Consider the following 23555-nt stretch of genomic DNA (forward strand, 5'->3'; position numbering starts at 1 on the left):
TCATCCATCCAATTCACTATCTCCCAACATTACAGGGTCAAAAGTCCAAGATATGAGCAGCCTAGGTTGGGTGAGGGGCCCAGAAGCTGCTCCACACCTTTTCCTCTCTCCTGGGATGGTCCAGCTCACAGACAGGCCTCATCCAGACACCTTTGTTCAGATAGTTTATTTGAATTCACGACAGTGATAGTGATTCTGATTGAGATGCCTATGGAGAAGTACCCCACCCTCTCTGAAGGAGGATTCAGGCTGTGCCCGCCCTACTTCCGATATTAATAACACACAGCTGGTTTAGGGAATGTCTCAACCCAACAGAATCAAGGGAGAGAAATTCCAGGAGCCCTGGGGGCTGGCCCTGCCCCCAATGCCAAGCCTCAAGGTTGGCGGCCACTGGGGAAAAAAGCTGCCAACCCCTCGGTAGACCACTAGGTTCTCTGTTTTCTCTTCCCCTTGCTTTTGGAATCCCACAATTTCCTGTTGGGGAAAGGCTGTAATTAGCCCAGTTCAGGCACCAGATCCCAGACAGAGACAGCCGCTGGGATAACTCTAGGAAAACAGGAACCAATATTTTTCCAATTAGGACGACTGTGGCATAAGCCTTTTCTAGGACTTCTATTGAAACCAGATTTCTCCAGTCAGCTGCCGAGGGAAGAAGGTAGAGCTGAGCTCCCTGCTGCTGCCTCACCCGCATGACTACCTGGGAGGTCAGCGGCTCACTTCAGCCAGACAGGATGGTTCTGGATTCTGGGGAGGCTGAGCTGCCGCTTACTGAGTCCCACACCTGATAAAGTCCCAAACTTCCTGCTTTGGTGTCCTGGGAGATGGATAAATGGGTGACGGACGGAGCAAATTAAGACAGCAGATGACTCAGGGTGACGGGAGAAGGGAGGAAGGTGCCCGGTTGGCTAGCTAATGTTGCCCCCTTTCAGTGATTTACAGGAGATGCACCCCAGCTTGGTCATGAAGTTGGCTTCCTTCCACTGTGCGATGCACTCCTCGGAGGTTTTAAAGTCAGCCTGCATGGAATAAACAAAAGCAGTGAATGCAGGGACAGCGGGACTGCAGGAGAGCAGGCTCTCTGATGCTCTAGCAGTGTGGACAGGCCGAGCTTCTCTGTGAGCTGCGCACCCAGCTCTCATTCTTCACCTCGGGAAGCTCATTTTAGGCATTTAGTTTAGGAAAACAGTCATGAGTAAGTGCAAAGGACTATGTACTGAGACCTCCATCTCAGCATTCAAATAGTGAAAACCCAAAGAGAATCTCAACATCTAATAAGGTTAGATAATTTCATTAAATTATAGTAATTATGATACAATAGTATATACAATAAGATCCCCCTCTCAGTGTTTAAAAAGATGGGGAAGTTTTTCTAGCACAAAGTTAAATAAACATATGGTGGGACTCAAACTGTAAATATATCATCTCCATGTATAGAAAAAGTCCAGAAAGAAATGACCACTAATGCTATTTTCTAGTATCACTAGGTGGCAACACTATGCATATTTCATTTTCTTCATATCCCCTCCACTTTAGACATTTCTACGATGAAAATTTTTTATTGGGGCGCCTGGGTGGCTCAGTCGGTTAAGCATCCAGATCTTAGTGATCTCACGGGTTTGTGAATTCCAGCCTTGCATCGGGCACTGTGCTGACAGTGTGGAGCCTGCTTGGCATTCTCGCTCTCTCCCTCTGCCCCTCCCACATTCTCTCAAAAATAAATAAATAAACTTAAAAAAATTTTTGATTTTATAGCCAGAAAAAATAAGTGATTTAAAAAACCAGTCTGGAGGGGCGCCTGGGTGGTTCAGTCGGTTAAGTACGACTTTGGCTCAGGTCATGATCTTGCAGTGTGTGGGTTCAAACCCCATATCAGGCTCTGTGCTGACAGCTCGGAGCCTGGAGCCTGCTTCGGATTCTGTGTCTCCCCCTCTCTCTGTCCCTCCCCCACTCACACTCTGTCTCTCTCTCAAGAATAAATAAACATTAAAAAACATTAAAACAAAACAAAACAAAACAACCAGCCTGGAAAAGCAGGAAAGGAGGGAGCGGGTAAAACCACCCGCCATATGCAGGAGGACGGATGGAAGTAGACAGCCCTCTAAATGCCCCCCGCCCAGAAACATTCTGGCTGAGCGAGGAAATGAGGTATTAATTCCTCATTTGCTCATAATCACACATGTTGGTTCCATGAGGAGAGTGAACTGTTGCTACTTTGTTCACAGATGTAGCCCGAGCGCCCAGAACAGTGGTGGGCACACACAGCAGGGGTTCAGTATTTGTTGAGGGAATGAATGCACTCAGGGGTCAGAGGGACAGGCTGTATGGAGTCCATGTCCCAGAGAGCAGACAAAGAATGAGTGGTTCTAAGATCAAGGTAGGCTGGGGGTGGTGGTGGGACCCTGGCTTCATCCCTGCTGGTGACCCTCTGTGGCCCTGGCAGGTATCCTGCCAGGTACAACAGGGACAGGCCTCTGATCACGGGCTGAAGATCAAGCGAGGAAACGTCTGAAGTCCCTCACACGGTGCCTCAAATAGCCCGTCCATGCTAGGTACGTGCGAGGGCTCCCGTGCTGCTCAGACACCTCCTCCGGGGCGGTCTGGACTGAAGGAAGAGAGGGGCTCAGATGCAGGAAGGCCCAGCAGGGGAGAGGGCAGTTGTGGACTCAGCAATAGCAGTCTGGGGACACGGTCCAGGCAGCCCAGGCCAGAGAGGGGGCACTGTAGCTTTTTACCCGCAGCTTCTCGAAGACCTTCTTCTTGGGCTTGAGCTCTTCATCCGGTTGGCCCTTCTCGTAGCCCTTCACGAACACTCGCTCCCCGGGAGCAGAGCCGGCAGGAGGGTCCAGAGGCTCAACCTTGCGGTTTACCCCTTCTCTGGGAAGACACACAGGAGAAGGAAAGAGTGAGACTATGGACTGCCTGCAGTGGCCAGCGAAGCCAGAGCACCGGGGCCTTCACTGCGGGGCTTTAGGGCCTCCTCAACGCCAGAGGCCCAGGAAGTCCTCGGTGCTGTACCGCATTTGTGCGTTGGGTTAACCGGGGCTAGACTGAAACCCTCTGTCAGGAGAGACACCGAAATCTAGGCTTTTAGGGGAGGAAGTATGACATAACAGAGACAGCAAGGCCTGAACAGCCAGTCAGAATTAGGCTTGAATCCTGGCTCCATCTCTCACTAGTAGAGAGACTTGGGCATGTACCTGCTGCTTTGAACCTTTAGTTCCTATGGTAATAAAATTAACTTTGGGTAAAGCGCTTCATTCGCAGTACGTGCGTGGTGAGTAATTCCTTCACACATCATGTTTTGGACAGTTTCTCCAAGTGTTCCGCCTGATGCCTGGAGGGTATCACGTGGGCCAATTCCCTGCACTTCCTGCCCCCCACGCTCAGGCCCGCGCCCCACCCCATGCTCTCACTCACATAGAAGCACACAGAAGCATGCCTTGGGACTCGACACCCCTCATCTTCTGGGGTTTCAGATTGCACAGCACCACCACCAGCCTATCCCGCAGGTCCTCCTCGGGCACAAACTGCACCAGGCCGCTCACCACAGTCCGTGGTTCAGCTTCCCCCACATCGACCTTCTCCACATACAGGCTGTCTGCGTCTGGGTGCTGCCGGCAAGAGAAGTTAGTCCCGGACGGTATCATGACGGAAGGGACCATAGGGGTCCGGTGAACCCTCTGACTGCTGAAAGGAGCATCTACTCTCCAACAGAGGCTCCTAAGGGACCCTCTGCAGCAAACTCTTTCCAGGTCCCAGAGAGCAGACAGGAGGATGGGCCTTGAAGCTCCATTTTACTCTCCCCCAAGAGGCAGGGTTTGAGTAAGATGAGGTGCAGGGAGTCTCCTGCACAAGTAAATGGCCTGGACTGTCTGGGCGGCTACCGCTATGGCCACATGCTACACCGGCTGAGTCCTGCGTGGCCTGGAAGATGAGCGGAGGACAATGCTGGCCTCACCATCTGAAGGAGGCAGCCATCTCAAAGTACTTTCAGTAGTCTCTGTAGTGAAAAACAATGCTGGGAAAGAAAGAAAAGTCCACAACAATGGTCCCAGGTCGCTGGCTGCATAACCTTCTGTCTCTGGGTAAAAGGAAGTCCCTCTCCCTTCCCCATTTGCAGGGGTGGGTGGGATGGGGCAGGGAGACAAAGTGGCTGTTCCAAGATAAGGCCTGCAGCCAAGTCCAGACAAGCCAGTAGAGACCAGAAGAGTGTATCAGACCAGATTTAACTGATAAGCAAGCTCCCTCTGACTAATATCCTCTCCTCCCCAACCCTGGCTCTGAGTTCCTGGCTGTGTCTGGTTGCAAAAGGTCCAGAGGCAGCAAAGGGAAAAAAAGCCTGACACCTGGAACTAGACACCTGTGTTCTGACTTGCAATATGACCTCAGGGATGTTACTTCCCATCCCAGGCCAGGTTTCCTCCAGATGGAAACAGACAAACATGACCCCTATCGGCCTCTCTGGGATGTGGTGAAAAATGAGTACCTTGTCCACACTAATGACTTTGCCCACACGGATATCCAGCCGGGATGGGATGACCTCCTCTGGTTCTGAATTCTTGGCAGGACCTTTGGCAATCGGCTCTGGGAAAGAAAAGAACCCCAAGGGATCAGAACTCTCTTCCTCTGCCATGACAGGCCAAATGCTGACCCCACCAAATGACGACACTAGCAGGGTTTCTTGCAGAATCCCCAGAATCTACCCATTTAGTTTTTTCTTATTTATGTTTTTTAAGTAATCTCTATGCCCGACATGGGACTTGAACTCATGAACTAGGCGCCCCTACTTATATCTTCTCTAAAATAGGACTGGCAACCTTTGGGAAGGGACAGTAGTAGCTTTGCTACCTCTAGGTGTTTCTATTCATGCATCCCACATGCATTGATGGGAGTCTTTTCTGGGAGAGTCACACAAAACCATCCAAGTTAATAACTCAGCATCATGGGTCAATGGATGGCCAACTAAGAGCCAGTCAGAAGCCCATGCAAGGGAACGGGGTGAAGCGAAAGATGAGCTTTCCTAAGGAGCTGTGCAGACTCTGCCTGAGCAGTTGTGTTACCCTCATGGTCTAACCCAACTGGTCTCTTAACTGAAGAGGATTTAGTGAAGTATGAGATCACAGGCCATGTCTCACACAGTAGACTGGTATGGCAGGACGTAATCACTTCACAGCATCACCCAAACCAAAATCCAGATGACTCCAGCTCCATTCCAGGAGTCAATGGGGTACGATATTCCTGTACTTCGGGCCCCCTGGCTTCTCGGGCTCTCAATTTAAGGCAGACCTTCTTCTGAAGCCCACTGACAGGCTCTCTGTCCTGATGATGCCAAGCACCCCTTGGCCCTCCCCTTCCCTGGCTCGCCTTACTCTGCTTTGAGGGGTCTGGGTAAGCAGCGCTGGCCAGTTTCTTCAGTGCAGGAGTATTAAACTTTTCCCGGATAGGATCCAGCAACTTGTTCAGGGCAACTTCAACAGAATTCTTGAGGTCTCCAGGGTGTACAACCTGCAAAAGCGTCCAAAGGCTCTGTGAGATGGGGCGCGTGAGATGGGGCACAGGACGTCCAAGTCCACTAAGGATAATGTGTGTGGAGGGTGCAGGGTGTTTCCCCAGCGGTCTCTATTTTTTTTAAGTTTATTTATTTACTTTCAGAGAGAGAGAGAGTGTGCAAGTGGGGAAGGGGCAGAGAGAGAGAGGAGGGGGGAGAGAGAGAGAGAGAGGATCCCAAGCAGGCTCCATACCACCAGCGCAGAGCCTGATGTGGGGCTCGAACTCATGAGATCATGACCTGTGCTAGTGAGCTCCCAGAGCCACGCAGACACCACTGCCCCCTACAGTCTTACTTGATCCTCAGAACAATCCTGTGAAGCTGACAGAGAAGGGAAAACAGGTTCAGAAAGATTATCTCACTGTCTGAGAGTTAGGGTTTTTGACTCTGAATTCCATACCAACTTGAGGGTTTGTAGAGGCTGAATGTTTTTATTAGTCAAAGTCTTCTAGTCCCTCCATTCATGCTTAGAAGAATGGCACAAACCAGAGGCATTTAGAGGCAGAGAAACATTCACATATGCAACCCAAGGAGACAGCCCGAGGGGGGCTGAGCCGTGTGAGCCAGAAGAAAGAACAAGGGCTCTGGAGTTAGACCGGGGTTAGAGTTCCAGCTAGCTGTGTGACCCCTGGACCAGGCAGTTAACTCCTCTAAGTCTGGGATTCTTCACTTAAAAGCTGAAGATAATACCTATATCTCAGAGAGTCAGAATGAGGATTAAATCACATAACGTGGGTGAAAATGGTGAGGAGTGCAAGTATGCAGTAAGAGTTGAGCAATTCAATTCTTCTTGTGTCCCATGACTCGTGCTTTTATATCCCAAATCTGGCCTGAAAGCACCTGTTAGATATTCCGAGGTGATGTCTCTTAGGCATGAACACCTGTAATACAACAATACCTACATTTTTGTCTCTAATATTCCTTCATTTCCTTGGGAAATTTTTGAGAGAGAGAGGCAGAGCATCAGTGGGGGAGGGACAGAGAGACAAGGAGCCACAGAATCCGAAGCAAGCTCCAGGCTCTGAGCTGTCAGCACGGAGCCTGACACGGGTCTTGATCTCACAAACTGCGAGGTCATGACCTGAGTCGAAATTGGACGTTTAACCAACTGAGCCATCCAGGCGCCCCGGGAATGTGTAATTTTAACAACAGGAAAGCTTTAGACCGGCTCTGTCCAAGATGGGAGCCACTAGCCTCACGTGGATATTTCAGTGTAAACTGAAATGCAGTTTCTCAGCTGCATTGGACATGTTCTAAGGCTGACCAGCCACACGTGGCCAGTGGCAGCTGTGTGAGGAGGCAGTGCATACAGACCATGTCCATGGTCACAGAAAGTGCTATTGGCTAGTGCTGCTCCAAGATCTTTTTTCAGACACATTTTTTCTATCCTTCTCGTTACTCCCACAAATGACCGTTCACAGGACTGAGGAGTACAGTGTGGGTTTTGTGGCCGGCCTCAGACTGCAGACAGAAGGGTTTCAGAGCAATGGCTGTGAAAAACATCCAAAAGATGGGCTTTGAGGGCCGCAGAGCTCAGAGGTCACCGAGCCTTTTCTTCTACTTGATGTTCTGTCCCTTACACGACGGTGTCCTGCAGTGGTCTTCCGGGCTCTGCCTGAACACCTCAGTGACGGGGACGCAAGGTCAAGTGAGGCAGCCCAGTCCATCGCCACACAGTGGAGGTCACTGCACAGCTCTCCCTGATGTTGAACCCGAACACACCTACCCCCGTGGTCCCCGCCTGCAGACCTGGTTTAGCTTTCTGGTGCCACAGGAAGAAATCCAACCCCTCTCCCACGGGAATCTGTCATGTATTTGAGGATGACGGAACACAGGCCTGATTCCCAACTAAACATCCCCTGTTCTTTCAACTGTGCTCTTGTGACAAGGGCTTGGGTCTGTTCCCTATCACAGCATCCTCCTTCTCCCCACCAACACAGCCCAGATGGTCAAATAAACTTCAGAAAATTGAAGTTCAGGGCTGAATGCACAACCCCAAATGTACTCACAACAGTGGAGAACTGAATGATCAACTCTGTGGTTCCAGACTCTACACTTCGGATGACTTACACTAAGACTTCATTACGTTTCTGACAGCCCGATCACATTGCTGATTCAACCCAAAGTCAGAGTCAGTCAAAAGTCCCCATTTCATTCTCCATATGCACCATGGCCACATCTTCTCTTTATGACCTGGCCCTGCCTATCTCTCCCACAACACTCTGCCTCACCTTTTGGACTCATGTTAGATCAAACCACTTGTAATTCCATACTATGCTGTCTCACCTCACCATGTCTTTGCGCAATTTCTTCCCTCTGTTTGGAGGCTGTCCCCTCTGTAAAGCTTGACCAGCCAGGCAATCACTTCCTCCTATTATATTTCTGGACCATACATGTACATTGTCATCATATAGTCACATAGCAGTGATATTTGTTTCTATGTCTGCCTCTCCCACTGGACCATGAGCTTCATGAGGATTTTCTAAAATTTATTTATTTATTTATTTATTTATTTGTTTGTTTATTTATTTTTAATGGTTATATTTATTTTTGAGACAGAGAGAGACAGAGCATGAGCAGGGGAGGGGCAGAAAGAGAGGGAGACACAGAATTCGAAGCAGGCTCCAGGTTCCGAGCTGTCAGCACAGAGCCTGATGTGGGGCTCAAACTCACAAACCATGAGATCATGACCTGAGCCAAAGTCAGTTGCTCAACCGACTGAGCCACCCAGGCACCCCTTAAAATTTATTTTTGAGAGAGAGAGGGTACGAGTGAGTGAGCAGTAGAGAGAGAGAGGGAGAGAGAGAGAATCCCACGCAGACTCTGCACTATCAGCGTGGAGACCAAAGTGGGGCTTGGGCTCATCCGGTGCAGGGCTCGAGCTTACGAACTGTGAGATCACGACCTGAGCCAAAGTGGGATGCTTAACCGACTGAGCCACCCAGGCATCCCCTTCATGAGGATTTAATCCTCTGTAATGCCAGCCCCTACCATGGTGCCTAACACATGGGCACCTAGCAATTCTTTTGTTAAACTGTCTGTTGAGATCATCAGTACCCTTTAGCTAGCTACCTTCCACAGGTGTTTCTTTTTTGAACCTGGACTTTGCACCTCTCCCTGAAATGCTTCATCTTGCTCGGTTTGGTCCTTCATTCCAGGCTAAATCCTTTGCAGAATGATGAGGACATCAATATACGAGCTTTGTGCCATTTGCCCATCTAAACTGTGAACCACCCGAATCCTCATTAAGACACTAACACAATACACATCAGCATCAAGCAGAGCCTTGCGGCGCATATTAGAAACCTGGCTGGGCCAAGATGGAGACGTCTGTCAGAAGGAATTCAGTGGGGATTACTCCTCCTTTGGTATTACCTCATCAGCAAAGTCCTTTTCCAGGTCCAAGTAAGCGGTGTAGGTTTTGTTTCCACCCCATTTCTCATCTCGAAGGATCACAAACTCTGTAAGAAAATGGATCTATGCCAACAAACTCATTGATAATGGCAGAGTCAGCATTTCTAGCTCAAATATTATGGGTGTTTTAGTTTTTATTATATATTTTGAACTTTATATGGCATTTTATTGTTCTTAAATCAGATGAGCTAGCAAACCAGCTGGCACCCAAGCTCAAGGGGAAGGATCGTGCCTTACATTTCTTTTGTATTCCTGTAATTAAGCATGCCTGCCTTCATCTCTACACCCCTGCCCACCCTGACACCCCGCTTAGAACCTAACCTTGGTAACAACCCCACGGGCAGTGAAATGACATCCCAACTCCAAATGTACGTCGGTATATGAGAAGTCAGAGCACAGAATCAGGGAAGCCATCGGCGAAGGAAGATTCTGACAAATCACAAGGGCGACCTCAGCACTACTTTTGCTACCTCGGCCTGGCCTCCAGAAGCAATAAAAGGGTGTCTTACCAGACTTAAGGGGAAAGAGGACATGCTTGATGAAAGACAGAACTCCGTTGTTCTCCACGTTCCCTGGCTCACAGAAGGCCTTCTTTAGTTTTTTCTTTACATCCTCCTTCCGGTCAAGGAGATCAATCTTGGACTCCTAGAAGCCACGGAGGAGAAGGGACCTCTTATGGTGGGAAATGAGATATGCTCAACGAATCTGTGTATTTCCATTTTTTTTTTTTAAACGAAGGTTTAAACAGTAACAGCTTCAACAAAAGCAGAATTAATCAGAGTCAAGAGCCACTCACAATATTGCCCCCCAACAAAAATAATTAATTCAGTTTTCCTGTGTTCTTCCCAGGCCTTGTCTATTACACACAGAATCGTTACAAATCTGTAGTTCGAGAACAAATGTCTACTCTTTGCTTTGTCACTTGAGACTCTATCATAAGTATTTCTGAGTGGCTACCTCACCCTCACTTGTAATTTTTATGGTGTATTATAGTCCCGATTACTAGTGACAATATAATTTCTTTAATGATTTCTAAACTGTTAGATTATGTTCTAATTTATACAATTTATATATATTACAATGAATATCTTTGCAGAGTTGGGTTTTTTTTCCTCCTTCTCTGAGATTATTTCCTTAAGCTACCCAAAACTGCTAGGCCCAAAACGATTTTCTGAAAGGGGAAGACTAATTGACATTGCCACAAACAATGTGTGAGGGGACTTGTTTCACAGCAAGCCCCCACACTAGGTACTGTATATTACCTAGAGCCATTTTTCCTTTTTAGGGTAATAGGAGTTGTTTCTTATTTTGAAGTGAGTAAACTCACGGATCTCTGGGTTCACAGTGGTTACCAAATTCCGGTCCACGTATGCCTGTGTATGAATCACCTGGGGTGCTTGTAAAAAAATGTGAATTACTGGGAGATGAGTCAAAATCTCTTGAGGTTGGGCCAGATATTTGTATCTTGAAAAAGCTCTCTGTGTGATTCTGATGCAGTCGTGTTCAGGAACTGCTGCTAACTAACACGGACTTCCGGGGTTAAGATAGGGTGAGTGTCACCAAATAGGGTGAGTGATAGGATATTTTGTCAGAGAAACAGCTGATACATGGATCATCTTAACATGGAGAAAAACGAATGAGTATATTCCTTTAAAAATAATAAGAAAAGTTTCCATGCATATATTTACTGATCTCTGATCAAAGATTGAGAAGTCAGATTTAAAGAACTGGATGGGCACCCAAACGTGACTTCAATCGGAATCACCTAGTAGAATCTGAAAGAAAATACAGATTCCTGAGTTGTTTCCCAGAACCGCTTTATCAGAATCTCTAAGAACAGAGTCTAATCAATGCTTTCCCTAGGTGGTTCTCGAGGTCAGCTGTGTTTGGGAACCCCGAACTCAAACTTCCACATCTCTGGGTTCCACAGAGCCCTCCATTCTGTACCCTTCGTGATCAAAACAAAAGTGCATTTTCCCTAAGCAGTACTTTTAAATGTTAAAAAATATTGTATTTGTCATATTAGTTATATCAAACATCACTCTAAGAATCAAGATGCTATTTGGTGAAATGTAACCCTCGCCTCATTAACCTCATTAGTAAGGCTGAGATTTACCACAGTCGATGAACGAAAACATTACTTTTGCTTGTGTGCTTTATCACACAATATCACAGCAGTAAAATTGTTAAGATTATGATTGGATCCTATCAGGACTGCTTCTGGGTCCTTCAATACTCAAGAACCACTGGAATTAATGGGATGAACCTCAGATTCCTTGGAATTCAAATCTACAAGAATTCAAGTTAGCCAGGTAACTGTTCTTTTGAGTCTTCAATATCTTCATCTCTTGCTGAAGATTTCTTTCTTTTAAAGTTTAAGAGGGAGAGAGCGCACATGCACGAGCAGGGGCAGGACAGAGAGAGAGAGAGAGAGAGAGAGAGGAGAGAGAGAGAGGGAGAATCCCAAGCAGGCTCCACACTGCCAGTGCAGAGCCCAACGTGGGGCTCAATCCCAAGAACTGTGAGATCATGACCTGAGCTGAAATCAAAAGTCGGATGTCCAACCAACTGAGCCACCCAGGCATCTCTCTTGCTGAAGATTTCTAAACTCAAGTCAGAGTTGGCAAACCTACCTCTTCTGAGGAGCTCATTTTGCTGCCAGTTAATCCTGGAACCATAGGATTCATCAGATGGACCCGTTTTGAGTAACCAAGTGCAGGGAGGTACTGAGGGGTTAGAAAGAAACACACAAAGCAAATGTTAGTATAAACTCCTCCTCAGTGTCCTGATCCCATCTAACTTGGCAAGCAACTTAATAGTTTGATATAGTCCTTCCAATCTCTTTTCCTACTGAGTAGACTTTTTTTCTTTTTTAAAAAAGTTTTTATTTAAATTGCAGTTGACATACAGTATATTAGTTTCAGGTGTACAATATAGTGATTCCGCACTTCTATACAACACCCTGTGCTCATCCCAAGTGCCCTCCTCAATCCCCTTCACCTACCTAACTTGCTCCCCCCACCCACCTCCTCTCTGGTAACCATCAGTTTGTTCTCTATAGTTAGGAGTCTGTTTCTTGGTTTGCCTCTCTTTTTCCCCTTTGCTCATTTGTTTTGTTTCTTAAAATTCCACATATGAGTGAAATCATATGGTATTCGTCTTTCTCTGAGTAACTGATTTTGCTTAGCATAATACTCTCTAGCTCCATCCACATCATTGCAAATGGCAAGATTTCATTCTTTTTAGTGGCTAATAATCCATTGCATTGGATATACAACCTTTCGATGGTGTATACAATAACATAAACAAAGTTTTCCCTGCTGTTTTTCTACTAGTATTATGTTGTGAAGCTATTGGATTTACCCTACCACCATAAACAACTATAAAAGCTGGAAATATATAAAAACGACCATTTGCAGGCATTTGACAGCAACAGGTGTAGGACTATGAATTTTGAGAGAAGGGAAAGCAAAGGTGACCCCACACTCAACCTGGCTTTCTCCTTGAGGGCATTTTCCCCAAACGAGGTGCTGAGAGAAAGAGAGTCTGACGAAGGAGAGACATAGACTGGAGTTCTGGGCTGCCAGGAGGCTAGGACTGAGGAAAGGTTCTAGAGACAAGTGAGCCCCCCACCCCCAAATCGAAGTCAAAATTCCCCACTCATTTATTAGCTGACTCATAGTGGTGTGTGCATACGGAGATGCCAGGAAGCCTAACAGAGAACAGGTGCTGGGAGGCTGGCGATCTGCGCACAGACTTCAGAGGCTGCACAGTGCTGGGGAGACAGAGGTTGAAGCTTAGGTCCACTCCAAGTGGAGAGGTCTTTGTGAACACCCTGAGATTTGAGTTTGAGATCCCAGAAAGGCTGTATCCTAGGAATAAGACCCACATTGTAGAAGGGCAAACTGAAACAGACTTGTTGTTCTTTTTTTTTTTTTTTTAATGTTTATTCATTTTTGAGAGAGAAAGAGAGAGGGTGAGGGAGAGAACGTGCACAAGCAGGGGAGGAGCAGAGAAGAGAGGGAGACACATAATCTTTTCTTTTTAAGAATTAAAAAAAATTTTTTAAACGTTTATTTATTTTTGAAAGAAGACAGAGCATGAAAAGGGGAGAGGCAGAGAGAGAGACACACACACAGAATCTAAAGCAGGCTCTAGGTTCTGAGCTGTCAGCACAGAGCCAGCCCCATTTGGGGCTTGAACTCATGAACTGTGAGATCATGACCTGAGCTGAAGTCAGACGCTTTGACTGAGCCACCCAGGTGCCCTGAAACAAACCTGTTCTGACAAAGCCTAAAACCTGCCCCAGACAGGATCAAGGTGGTAAGTCAGTAATTTAACAGCCTACAGAAAACACTGCACCCTATAAGCATAATCCAGAGTCTCTACCACATATCTACGATATCTTCGATACAATAAAAAAAGTATTAGAAATGGGGAAGAAGAAAAAAAATGATTGATAATTAAGAGAAATAAAAGCAGACCCAGGAACAATCCAGATACTGGAATAAACAGATCAGGATGTCAAAATAAGTATGACTGGTGTGTGAAAGGAAACAGGAAAAGATGGACAAACTGGATAAAAGAGAATTTTGTAAAAGGGAGCTGGAATCTATAAAAAAAGAACCAAATGGAAGTTCTAAAATGGCACAGTACAATATTGGATGGATTTAACAGAAGACAGGATTGATATGCTTGAAGAAAAGTCAGTAGAGAATAACCAAACTAAAGCACAGAAGGGACAAAAAAAAGAAAACAACAGAACAGAATATAAGAGACACATGGGAGGGGCACCTGGATGGCTCAGTGAGTTGAGCGTCCAATTTTGGCTCAGGTCAAGTTCTTGCAGTTCAGGAGTTCGAGCCCCATATTGGGCTCGCTGCTGTCAGCCTGTCAGCGCAGAGCCCGCTTCAGATGCTCTGTCCCCCTCTCTCTGCCCCTCCCTCACTTGCGCTCTCCCCCAAATAAATATTTTTTAAAAAAGACACGTAGAACATAGTCAAGAGGTCTACCCTATGTAGAATTAGGGTCCCAGGGCAGGAGACAGAGAATAAGACCGAAGCAATATTTAAGGACATAGTAGGGGACAATTGCCTCAAATTGCTGAAAACAGACTCAGGAACCTCAGCAAAATCCAAGTAGGATAAATATCAAGAAAACTAGAGCCAAAAAACATCATTGTCAAGTTGCTGAAAATCAGAGACAGAGAAAACCCTAAAAGCAGCCAGAGAAAAGCAGTTATTATCTATAAAAGAGCAACAGTAATACTTATAGGTGACTTCTCAATGGAAACTAAGGCAGCCAGAGACAATGGGATGACTCTTTAAAGGGCTAAAAGAAAAATAACTGCCAACCTAGAATTTGATATCCAGTGAAAACAGAAGAAGGATGTTTTCAGACAAAAGAAAGCTGAAGGAATTCATTACTAACGACCTGCACTACCAACACCAAATCCAAGGTGGGGGCTCTGCAGGCTGAAGGAAAAGGACCCCAGAAGGAAGCACAGAGGTATAGAAGTGCAGGAAGGAGTCACGAATACCAGGAAGGGTAAGTAGGGATGAGTATACCTGAAAATTGACTGCTTGAAAAGGAGTTATAACGAAGTCTTTCGGATTTAAGATATATGTAAAAGCGAAATATATGACAATAGCGCAAAGGGCAGGAAGGAGTTAAATTGCAGGTTCTTACATTGTTGAGAAGTGGTTAAAATACCTAATTTAAACTGTAATAAACTATACAGACACATGTTGTAATCTCTAGAGTAAGGATGAGCAAAACTTCTCTGTAAAGAACCAAAAAATAAATATTTTAGACTTTGGGACTCTACTGCATATTCTTTTTATTTATTTAAAAGAAAAAAATTTTTTAATGTTTATTTTTGAAGGGGAGGAGGGGCAGAGAGAAAAGGAGACACAGAATCCAAAACAGGCTCCAGGCTCTGAGCTGTCAGCACAGAGCCCAACGCAGGGGGTAAACTCATGAATCACGAGATCATGACCTGAGCCAAAGTCAGATACTTAACAGACTGAGCCACCCAGGTGCCCCTCTTCTGCATATTCTTCTTCATGTTTTGTGCAGCCCTTAAAAAACATAAAAACCTTTCTAAGAGCTTGTGAGTCACACAAAAAACAAGCCATAGGTCACATCTCTGCTAGAATAATAAAAGTAGGTTCAACCAAAAACTTAACAGAGGAGATAAAATAGAATAATGTGAAATACCTAATTAAAAAATTTACATTGTAAGCATTCCCCATTCATTAAATACACCCCAAAACCATAAGCTGGTCAGAGAAAGATAAATACCATATGACTTCACACACATGTGGAATTTTTTATTTAAAAAAAAATTTTTTTTTAATGTTTATTTAGTTTTGAGAGAGAGAGAGACAAGAGACAGAGCCCAAATGGGGGAGGGGCAGAAAGGAGACACAGAATCCAAAGCAGGCTCTAGACTCTGAGCTGTCAGCACAGAGCCGAACGTGGGGCTTGAACTCACAAACTGCGAGATCATGACCTGAGCTGAAGTCGACTGCTTAACTGGACTGAGCCACCCAGGTGCCCCAACACATATGTGGAATTTAAGAAACAAAACAAATGAGCAAAGGAACAAAAAAGGTGTGTGTGGGGGGTGGAGAGTCAAACCTAGAACACCCCTAACTATACAGAACTGATGGTTACCAGAGGGGAGGTGGGTGGGGGCCTGGGGGAATGCACTGAGTCATCTATAGAACTGGTGAATCAGTATACTGTACACCTGAAACTAATATAACACTGCATGTTAACTACGCTGGAAATAAAATTAAAAACTTAATAAAAAAGACATCCAAAAACCATTTTAAATACACTATACAACATTCCATTACAAGGAGTTATCATAACATATTTAACCAATCACTTGTCATTGGATAGGAATTTATTTCTAGTTTTTTTAAAAAAGATATTTAAAAAAACTTTATTTGAGAGAGTGTGTGCGAGGGAGAGGGGCAGAGGGAGAGAGAATCTTGTTTTTTCTTTAAGTTTATTTATCTTGAGAGAGAGACAGAGAGCATGCGTACACAAGTGGGGAAGGGGCAGAGAGAGATGGAGACAGAGAATCCCAAGCAGGTTCCACAACGTCAGTGCAGAGCTTGATGCGGGGCTCAAACTCACAAACTGTGAGATCATGACCTGAGCCCAAGTTGGATGCTTAACTGAATGAGCCACCCAGGAGGCCAAGAGAGGGAGAATCTTAGGCAGGTTCCACGCTCAGTACGGAGCCCAACGTGGGGCTCAAGCCCATGACCCTGGGATCATGACCTGAGCCAAAACTGAGCTGGGCATTCAACTGACTAAGCCACCTAGGCACCCCAGATTTTATTTTTAAGTAGTCTTTACACCCAACATGGGGCTCAAACTTACAACCCTGAGATCAAGAGTTGCACATTCTACTGACTGAACCAGCCAAGCACTCTTATATCTAGATTTTTCCTTTAAATTGATAATGTGATAAGTACTTTAATATATAACCGAAATTGCACTTTTAAAATTATTTCCTTGGGTCTCCCTCTCTCTGACCCTCCCCTGTTCATGCTCTGTCTCTCCCTGTCTCAAAAATAAATAAAAACGTTAAAAAAAAATTTTTTTTTTTAAAATTATTTCCTTGGGGTGCCTGGGTGGCTCAGTTGGTTAAGCATATAATTCTTGGTTTCGGCTCAGGTCATGATTTCATGGTTCGTGAGTTCAAGTGGAGCCTGCTTGGGATTGTCTCTCTCTCCCTCTCTCTCTGTCTTTCTCCTGCTCACACACTCTCTCTCTTTCTCAAAATAAATAAACTTAAAAAAATAAAGAAATAAAATAAAATTATTTCCTTAACATTAATTTGTATAATTATTAGGGCAAACTACCCTTCAGGAATTTACATTTCCACTAACAGTGTTTTCTCCATGCCCTTGCCAAGATGAGGTTTTGAGCAGCTTTCAAAAATACCAACCATTTCTCAATAGTCCTTTTCAACTTACTCACGTTCTTTCCCCAAAAAGAACTAAAGGGTTTGCTCTGATTTCTTCCTTTAAACCCTGCTAAACCTCAACTCAGATGAGTGGTTTATGTAAGATTCACAGCAATACAGACTGAATGCTCTGAGAAAGATCAGTAGTTCTGCCTGGTGGTATCTTTCCCTAGAAACTGCGCTACTAGGGAAGAAGCAAATCCAACAGGTCTGGGGGCAGTTTCCTGGTGGCAGCCAGAGCATGGGCTTTTTCCCCCCCCTTTTTTAATGTTTTATTATTTATTTTTGAGAGAGAGAGCGAGTGTGAGTAGGGGGAGGGGCAAAGAGAGAGAGGGACAGAGGACCTGAAGGGGGCTCCGTGCTGCTAGCAGAGACCCTGATGCGGGGCTTGAACTCATGAACCGTGAGATCATGACCTGAGCCAAAGCTGGATGCTTAACTGACTGAGCCACCCAGGTGCCCCTACACAGGTTTTTGTTTTTAAAAAAAGATTTTTCTTTTTAAGTAATCTCTGCATCCAACGTGGGGATCAAACTCACAACCCCAAGACCAAGAGCCGCATGCTCCACTTACTGAGCCAGCCAGGTCTGAGTGCTAATTTCTGCTCAGTCGCTAACTGTGTGATAATGGACAACGTTCTTTCTCTGTAGTTATGAGTGGTGGGACTGGGATATTCAGTAAACTGTAACTGCACACCTCTGAGGCACAAAAGAAAAAAAAGAAAAGAGGACACCAACCTTTTCTGCAAAGGTGAAAATCTTTCTCTGATCAACACCTCCAAACTGGGCATCTACTTTCAAATACTCTTCATCTAAGGCCTGTGGGGGGGAAAAAAAAAAAACACATGAGCATAAACTCCTACTGTATTTCTTCTATATGGATCTGAGAAATCAGAAGCTTGAAATTCATTAGGTTTTTTTCAGAAAGTAAAGCTAGGAAGCAAATAAGCAGCATCCAGCCTCCCTGTTGGCCTCAAGAGCGGGAGAAATGTTTGCTGAATGCCTGCGGTGAATAGTACTCCATGTGGATGTCACGGGGGAAAAAAAGAAGAGCTTCTGCCTTTAAGAAGCTCACAATCCAGTGGGGAAGGGAAGGAAGAAGGAGAAGACACAATATGGTCGTGTCAAAGATACAGTGAGCAAGGCAGCCTGTGACAAATGTCAGATAATGGCATAAGAATAAAGTGCTGTGAGAGCTCAGGAGAAAAGGGCACTATTAAACTGGTAAGCAAACAGGTATTGTCACTACATGCCAGGCCTAGAACCAGCCCTGTGGACGCAGAGTTGAATCGGACCCAGACTCTGCCTTTAATAAGCCAATTAAACAGTTGAAAAGAGAGACATGTTAAACAGATAACTTGAGTACAGTATGCAAAGGGCTACCCTGGATGTTCATTCACGGAACAGTGCTAACACAAAGAAAGAAAGAAAGGCTGATCTCTTGCTGGTCAGACAGGTGGCAGTGAAGGCTTCCTGGAATCAGACTGTGGGCTGAGCTTGGTTTTGAAGAATACATAGATGTTTTTCACCATGCAGCGGAAACAGATGTCAGAGGGCACAGAGGTGTGAAATGTCTAGGGAAATTATGAGTGATTCGGTCTGCAAAAGCACAAACTTCAACGGATGCAGGAAGTGGTTAATGATGGCATCAGAGAAGTAGGGACCCTAAATGTCATGCTAGGGTGCTAGCATCATCCCGGCCCACACCGTAGAAAGACCCACCAGTAAGAGGGCAGACAGAGCACTGAGTGGAGGCCTTTGGATTAGAACAAAGAAAATAGCTAGAAGGCTGCTATGAGAGTCCAGGTAAGAAACAATGCTGAACCAAGTCAGTGGGAATATAGAACAAGAACAAACCTAAGAGATTTTAAGAAGCAGAATTGATAAAATTTCATGTCTGATTGAATGGAGGGATGAGGAAGGAGAGGAAGAGAAAGGTGAGCAAGCAGGAATAATCTACAACAGCACTGTCTAGTAGAATATTTTGGAATGATGAATATATTCTCTATCTGTGTTGTCCAGTAGGTTAGCCACTAGCTACATGTGGCTTGTGAGCACTGAAATATATGTGAAAGATAGCCAATGTGACTGAAACCTAAAAATTTTAATTATTATTTTATTTTTTAGAAAGAGAGCGCATGAGCAGGGGAGAGGGGCAGAGGGAGACAGAGAGTGTCTTAAGGCGGCTCCACGCTCAGCGCAAGAGCCTAACACAGGGCTCGATCCCACAATCCTGGGATCATAACCTGAGCAGAAACCAAGAGTCAGGCGCTCAACCGACTGAGCCGCCCAGGTGCCCCAATTTTAATTATTTAAAAAAATTTTTTTTGAATTTTGTCATCTTTCTCCTTGTTCATACAAATATAATGTACACACACATGAAATATGATGTGCTTTGTTTAACGGAAAATAGGACCATGCCTGAAATTTATTTTTGCACCTCACTCTGAAATTTTTTTCGCTTAAGTGATTATGATTAACGCAGAGAAGATGTGTGACATTGCAAAGCGTTCTCTGGGAGGTCTGGTCTCTGTGTGTGTCCTGTACTGTGCAGACATGAAAAAACAAACCCATTTACTACATTGTGTAAACAGCCTGGTCATCAGGCCATTTTCAGTCAATAGTCACATCCAGTGTAACTCTGTACAGAAGACTTAGGGTGTGGTTTGTAAGTACGATCTGTAAATAACTGGTATGAATTCCCATGGATACCTGTGTGAATAGATTTGTTGAATGAAATGTACTTTAAGAAAATATAACATCTGGGGGCACCTGGCTGGCTCAGTTGGTGGAGCGTGTGGCTCTGGATCTCAGGGTTGTGAGTTTAAGCCCCGCATTGCGTGTAGAACTCATTTACTTAGAAGAAAAAGAAAATTAAAAAATCTGTAAATAAACTGATTTGTAAACTAAAAAAAAAAAAAAAAGATGTGTGAGATAAGTAGCGTTTTGAATGGGGAGGATCTACAGCTGAGAAGTCAAAGGCTTGCATGAAAGGGGAGGGGAGAGAGAAAGGAAGGAAGGCCCACAGCACAGCCAAGGAACAGCAAGTACATGGACTTAACGGAGGCTGAGAGAGAGGTTTATGACCAATAGTTGGAAACAGAGCAGAAAAGGTCACTGGGCGACTCCCTCCCTCTTGAGTACCTGCAGTCCAGGATACAGCAGGCCACTCAGCAAAGGGTGTTCCACCTGCTTTACCACCTCAGCCCCGGCTTTCTTGGCATCATGTTGTGTGACCACGGAGGAGAGTCTGTACACATCGAGTGTGTACTCTCTGAAGAGGAAAGGAAGAGGGGACAGCTGTGAAACTGGGCCAAGGCCTCACTATGATCCTAAAGCACATTAATTCACTCTCCCATTCCAAGAGAGCATAGCGGCCTGGTAGCTCCTAAAATGTAGTGGTCCATCCTCTTATTCAAAATATCACTCTATTTTTTTTTAAGTTTATTTATTTGAGAGAGAGAGAGAGAGAGAGGCAGAGAGGAAGAGAATCCCAAGCAGGCTCCACACTGTAATCACAGAGCCCGATGTGGGATTCAATCTCATGAACTGTGAGATCATGACCTGAGCTGAAATCAAGATTCAGACACCCAACCCACTGAGCCACCCAGGAGCCCCTGAAGGTCTTAATTTTAATTGGAATTCATTTATCTTTTCCTGTGATTTGTGCTTTTGGTGTTTTTGTTGAATCTTCCTTGCCCTGAGATTATAAGATAGTCTTACATATGTACAGTCTTTTTATGTTTTATAGTTTGGTCTTTACAGTTAAATCTCTAATCCTCTTGGAACGGAGGGATCAATTTTTTCCCCATATGGGTAACTAATTGTCTTGCACCATTTTTTCTTAAAAAGTATATTCTTTCTCTGCTGATCTGCAATGCCAGCTCTGTCATAAATTAAGTTTCCATGTTTATGAGGATCTATTTCAGATTTCTCTATTCTGTTCCAGTGGTTATTACTCTATCCTCATGTTATATAAATGACAAAGGATTTGCTAAGAATGCAAAGGATTTGCCAGGAATTCATAAGGAACTCCTAAAAAAAAGAAAGGAAGATGGGCTACTTGCAAAGATACTTCACAGACAAGGAAACAAAAATGGCCAAAAAAGACATGAAAATAACTTTTTTCAGATAAATATTTTCAAGTATTTTACTCCTACACTTGAATGGTAGTTCAGGTAGGCACAGATTTTTTAGGCTGTAAATTGGTTTCCTTCAGAATCTTATTTTATTTATTTTTCATTCATTCATTCACTCACTCACTCGCTCACTCATTCATTCATTCATTCATTCATTCAGAGCATGTGAGCAGGGGAGGGGCAGAGCGACAGGGACAGACAGAATCCCAAGCAGGCTCTGCACTTTCAGCAAAGAGCCCAATGCAGGGCTCTAACTCATAAACCGTGAGATCCTGACCTGAGCTGAAATCAAGGGTCAGATGCTCAAACAACTGAGGCACCCAGGCACCCCTAACATGCTAGGTTTTAAGACTCATCTAGAGAGACACCTGGGTGGCTTAGTTGGTTTGGTATCTGACCCTTGAGTTTGGCTCAGGTCATGATCCCAGGGTTGTGGGATCGAGCCCCACATCGGGCTCTGCATTGGCGCCTGCTTAGGATTCTCTTTCTCTCTCCCCTTCTGTCCCTCTCTCCCACTTACCTGTGAGCATGCAGTCTTTCTCTCTCTCTTAAAATAAATAAATAAAAATAAACACTAGCATGATATAGATTAATTAGCAGTACTAAAAAATTTTTTTTTGAAGTCTACTTATTTATTTTGAGAGACAGAGCAAGCAGGGAAGGGTGGAGACAGAGAAGAGAGAGAATCCCAAGCAGGCTCAGCACTGCCTTCGTGGAGCCAGGTGTGGGGCTTGAACTCACAAACTGTGAGATCATGACCTAAGCTGAAACCAAGAGTCGGACGCTTAACCGACTGAGCCACTGAGGTGCCCCAGCAGTTTTTTAAGGGCATCTTAGATTAATTGAAATACAGTGTCTTTTTTTTTTTTTTAAAGATTTTATTTTTAAGTAATTCTACACCCAAAATGGAGATCGAATTCACAGCCCTGAGACCAAGGGTTGCATGCTCCATGGGCTGAGCCAGCCAGGTACCCCTGAAATACAGGATCTTTGTATTCCCACTTTTGTTTGGTTTCTGGCCACTGAGTATTCTTGACTAATTTTTCAATCGACTGATCTGAAGCATTCAGGAAATGTAAAAAATATTTTATCCAGCATTTTTTAGTTGATTTCAGCAGTAAGGCTGGTCAGAGTACCTAGTGTGACAGACTGCTGGAAACAAAAGTCCTCATCCGCATCTCAAACACTCTTAAAGTTTTTCTGTCCATCTCTCTAGGCTGTATTCTAGGCGGATCTCTAGTTTTCTCTTCAACTTTATTCAGTCTAGAGTTGATGCCTTCTATTGAAGGCTGGTTTGTGGGGCTTTTTTGCTTTTTTAAAGTTTATTTATTTACAATCTCAACATCCAACATGGGGCTTCAACTCATGACCCCAAAATAAAGAGTCACCTGCTCTTCTGCCTGAGCCAGTCAGGTGCCCCTGTGGGGTTTTTTTTTTGGTTTGGTTTGGCATTAATGACTAATTTTTACATTTCTAAGATTTCTAAATGATTCTTTTTATTTCTATACATTCATTTTCATTTCTGCCTCTGTTTTATAATTTCCTTTTTAAAAATGGATGTAATTCCTTAGCATGTTAGATCTATGTCTTTTTGTTAATATCACAGATAGAACACTCAAAAATGGTGGGCAGCTTGGTTTAATTCTTGGTATGCTTATATTCTAATCTCCATAGGCCTGAAGTTTGATAAAAGTCCCTAAAGACCCAGGCAGGTGACTAATAGTGCCCCCATTCCCTGACTCTACTCTCCTTGATAGGTAGGGATGGGAATAGGAAAAGAGGAAAAGCATTACTTTATGCTTTGGCTTTAAGCAGTAAGCCTGGTTTGTCCCCACTGCCAGCTTCCTGCCTGGAGCCCAGCAAACCTGTAACTTCAGCCCAACTCACCAATTTGCATTTCAATTCTGTTTCTCTTACCACAGAGATGTTTGGCTTGTTCTTTTGAACAAAGAACCTATGTCCTTTGTTGTTTTTGTTTTTTTTTTTTAATGTTTTTATCATTGCTGTTGTCTGGAACAGAGGGAGTGCATCAAAGTGCACACTTACAAAGCCATCTTTCTTTGAAGTCACTTTTGTATATACAAAAAGATCTAGTGACTTTGAAGCAAGGTAGCTTTATTTATTTATCCCATCTCCTCCTACCCCAAATTCTGTTCAATTCTAGAATAAAAACCTTGCCTGAATCCTTCACTGTTATGATCCCGGTACCTAGAACAGAGTCTGGCATATAGTAAGAACTCAATAAGTGTTTGCATGACTCCTTCCCTCACCTTCTTCAGGTCTTGGTCTAATATCTTCTTATCATAGAAGTCTTCTCTAACCACCGTATTCAAACAGAAACCCCCCACTCCCCAAGAACTTTCTCTCCCCCACTCACCTGCTTTGCAGCACCTATCACCATCTGACACACTATATATACGTTACTCGTTCATGTGTTGTCTCTGGCTGTATCCCCTTGCTTAAACGTA

The 23555-nt window shown here is 44.5% G+C and overlaps 2 protein-coding genes across 3 annotated transcripts in view; one reads left to right on the forward strand and one right to left on the reverse strand.

Moving 5' to 3' along the window:
* Positions 1-151: 151 nt before the first annotated feature.
* Positions 152-23555, reverse strand: part of YARS1 (tyrosyl-tRNA synthetase 1) — a 28632-nt gene continuing 5228 nt past the window's right edge. For both annotated transcript variants that reach the window (XM_045476545.1, XM_045476546.1), the window contains exons 4-13: positions 20093-20222; positions 17687-17767; positions 11596-11688; positions 9472-9607; positions 8924-9009; positions 5370-5505; positions 4487-4584; positions 3418-3611; positions 2733-2874; positions 152-1016 (exon numbers count right to left, since the gene is read on the reverse strand). In XM_045476545.1, the coding sequence (XP_045332501.1) occupies positions 906-1016; positions 2733-2874; positions 3418-3611; positions 4487-4584; positions 5370-5505; positions 8924-9009; positions 9472-9607; positions 11596-11688; positions 17687-17767; positions 20093-20222 (1207 nt within the window). In that variant the 3' untranslated portion in view covers positions 152-905. The remainder of the gene's footprint in view (positions 1017-2732; positions 2875-3417; positions 3612-4486; positions 4585-5369; positions 5506-8923; positions 9010-9471; positions 9608-11595; positions 11689-17686; positions 17768-20092; positions 20223-23555) is intronic.
* The window catches only part of LOC123597549 (S100P binding protein), a 47873-nt gene continuing 42971 nt past the window's right edge, over positions 18654-23555 (forward strand). Inside the window, exon 1 of the mRNA XM_045476553.1 lies at positions 18654-18754. The gene's annotated coding sequence lies outside the window, so the exon portion shown is untranslated. The remainder of the gene's footprint in view (positions 18755-23555) is intronic.

Source organism: Leopardus geoffroyi, chromosome C1, assembly GCF_018350155.1.
Source record: "Leopardus geoffroyi isolate Oge1 chromosome C1, O.geoffroyi_Oge1_pat1.0, whole genome shotgun sequence".
Lineage (NCBI taxonomy): Eukaryota > Metazoa > Chordata > Mammalia > Carnivora > Felidae > Leopardus > Leopardus geoffroyi.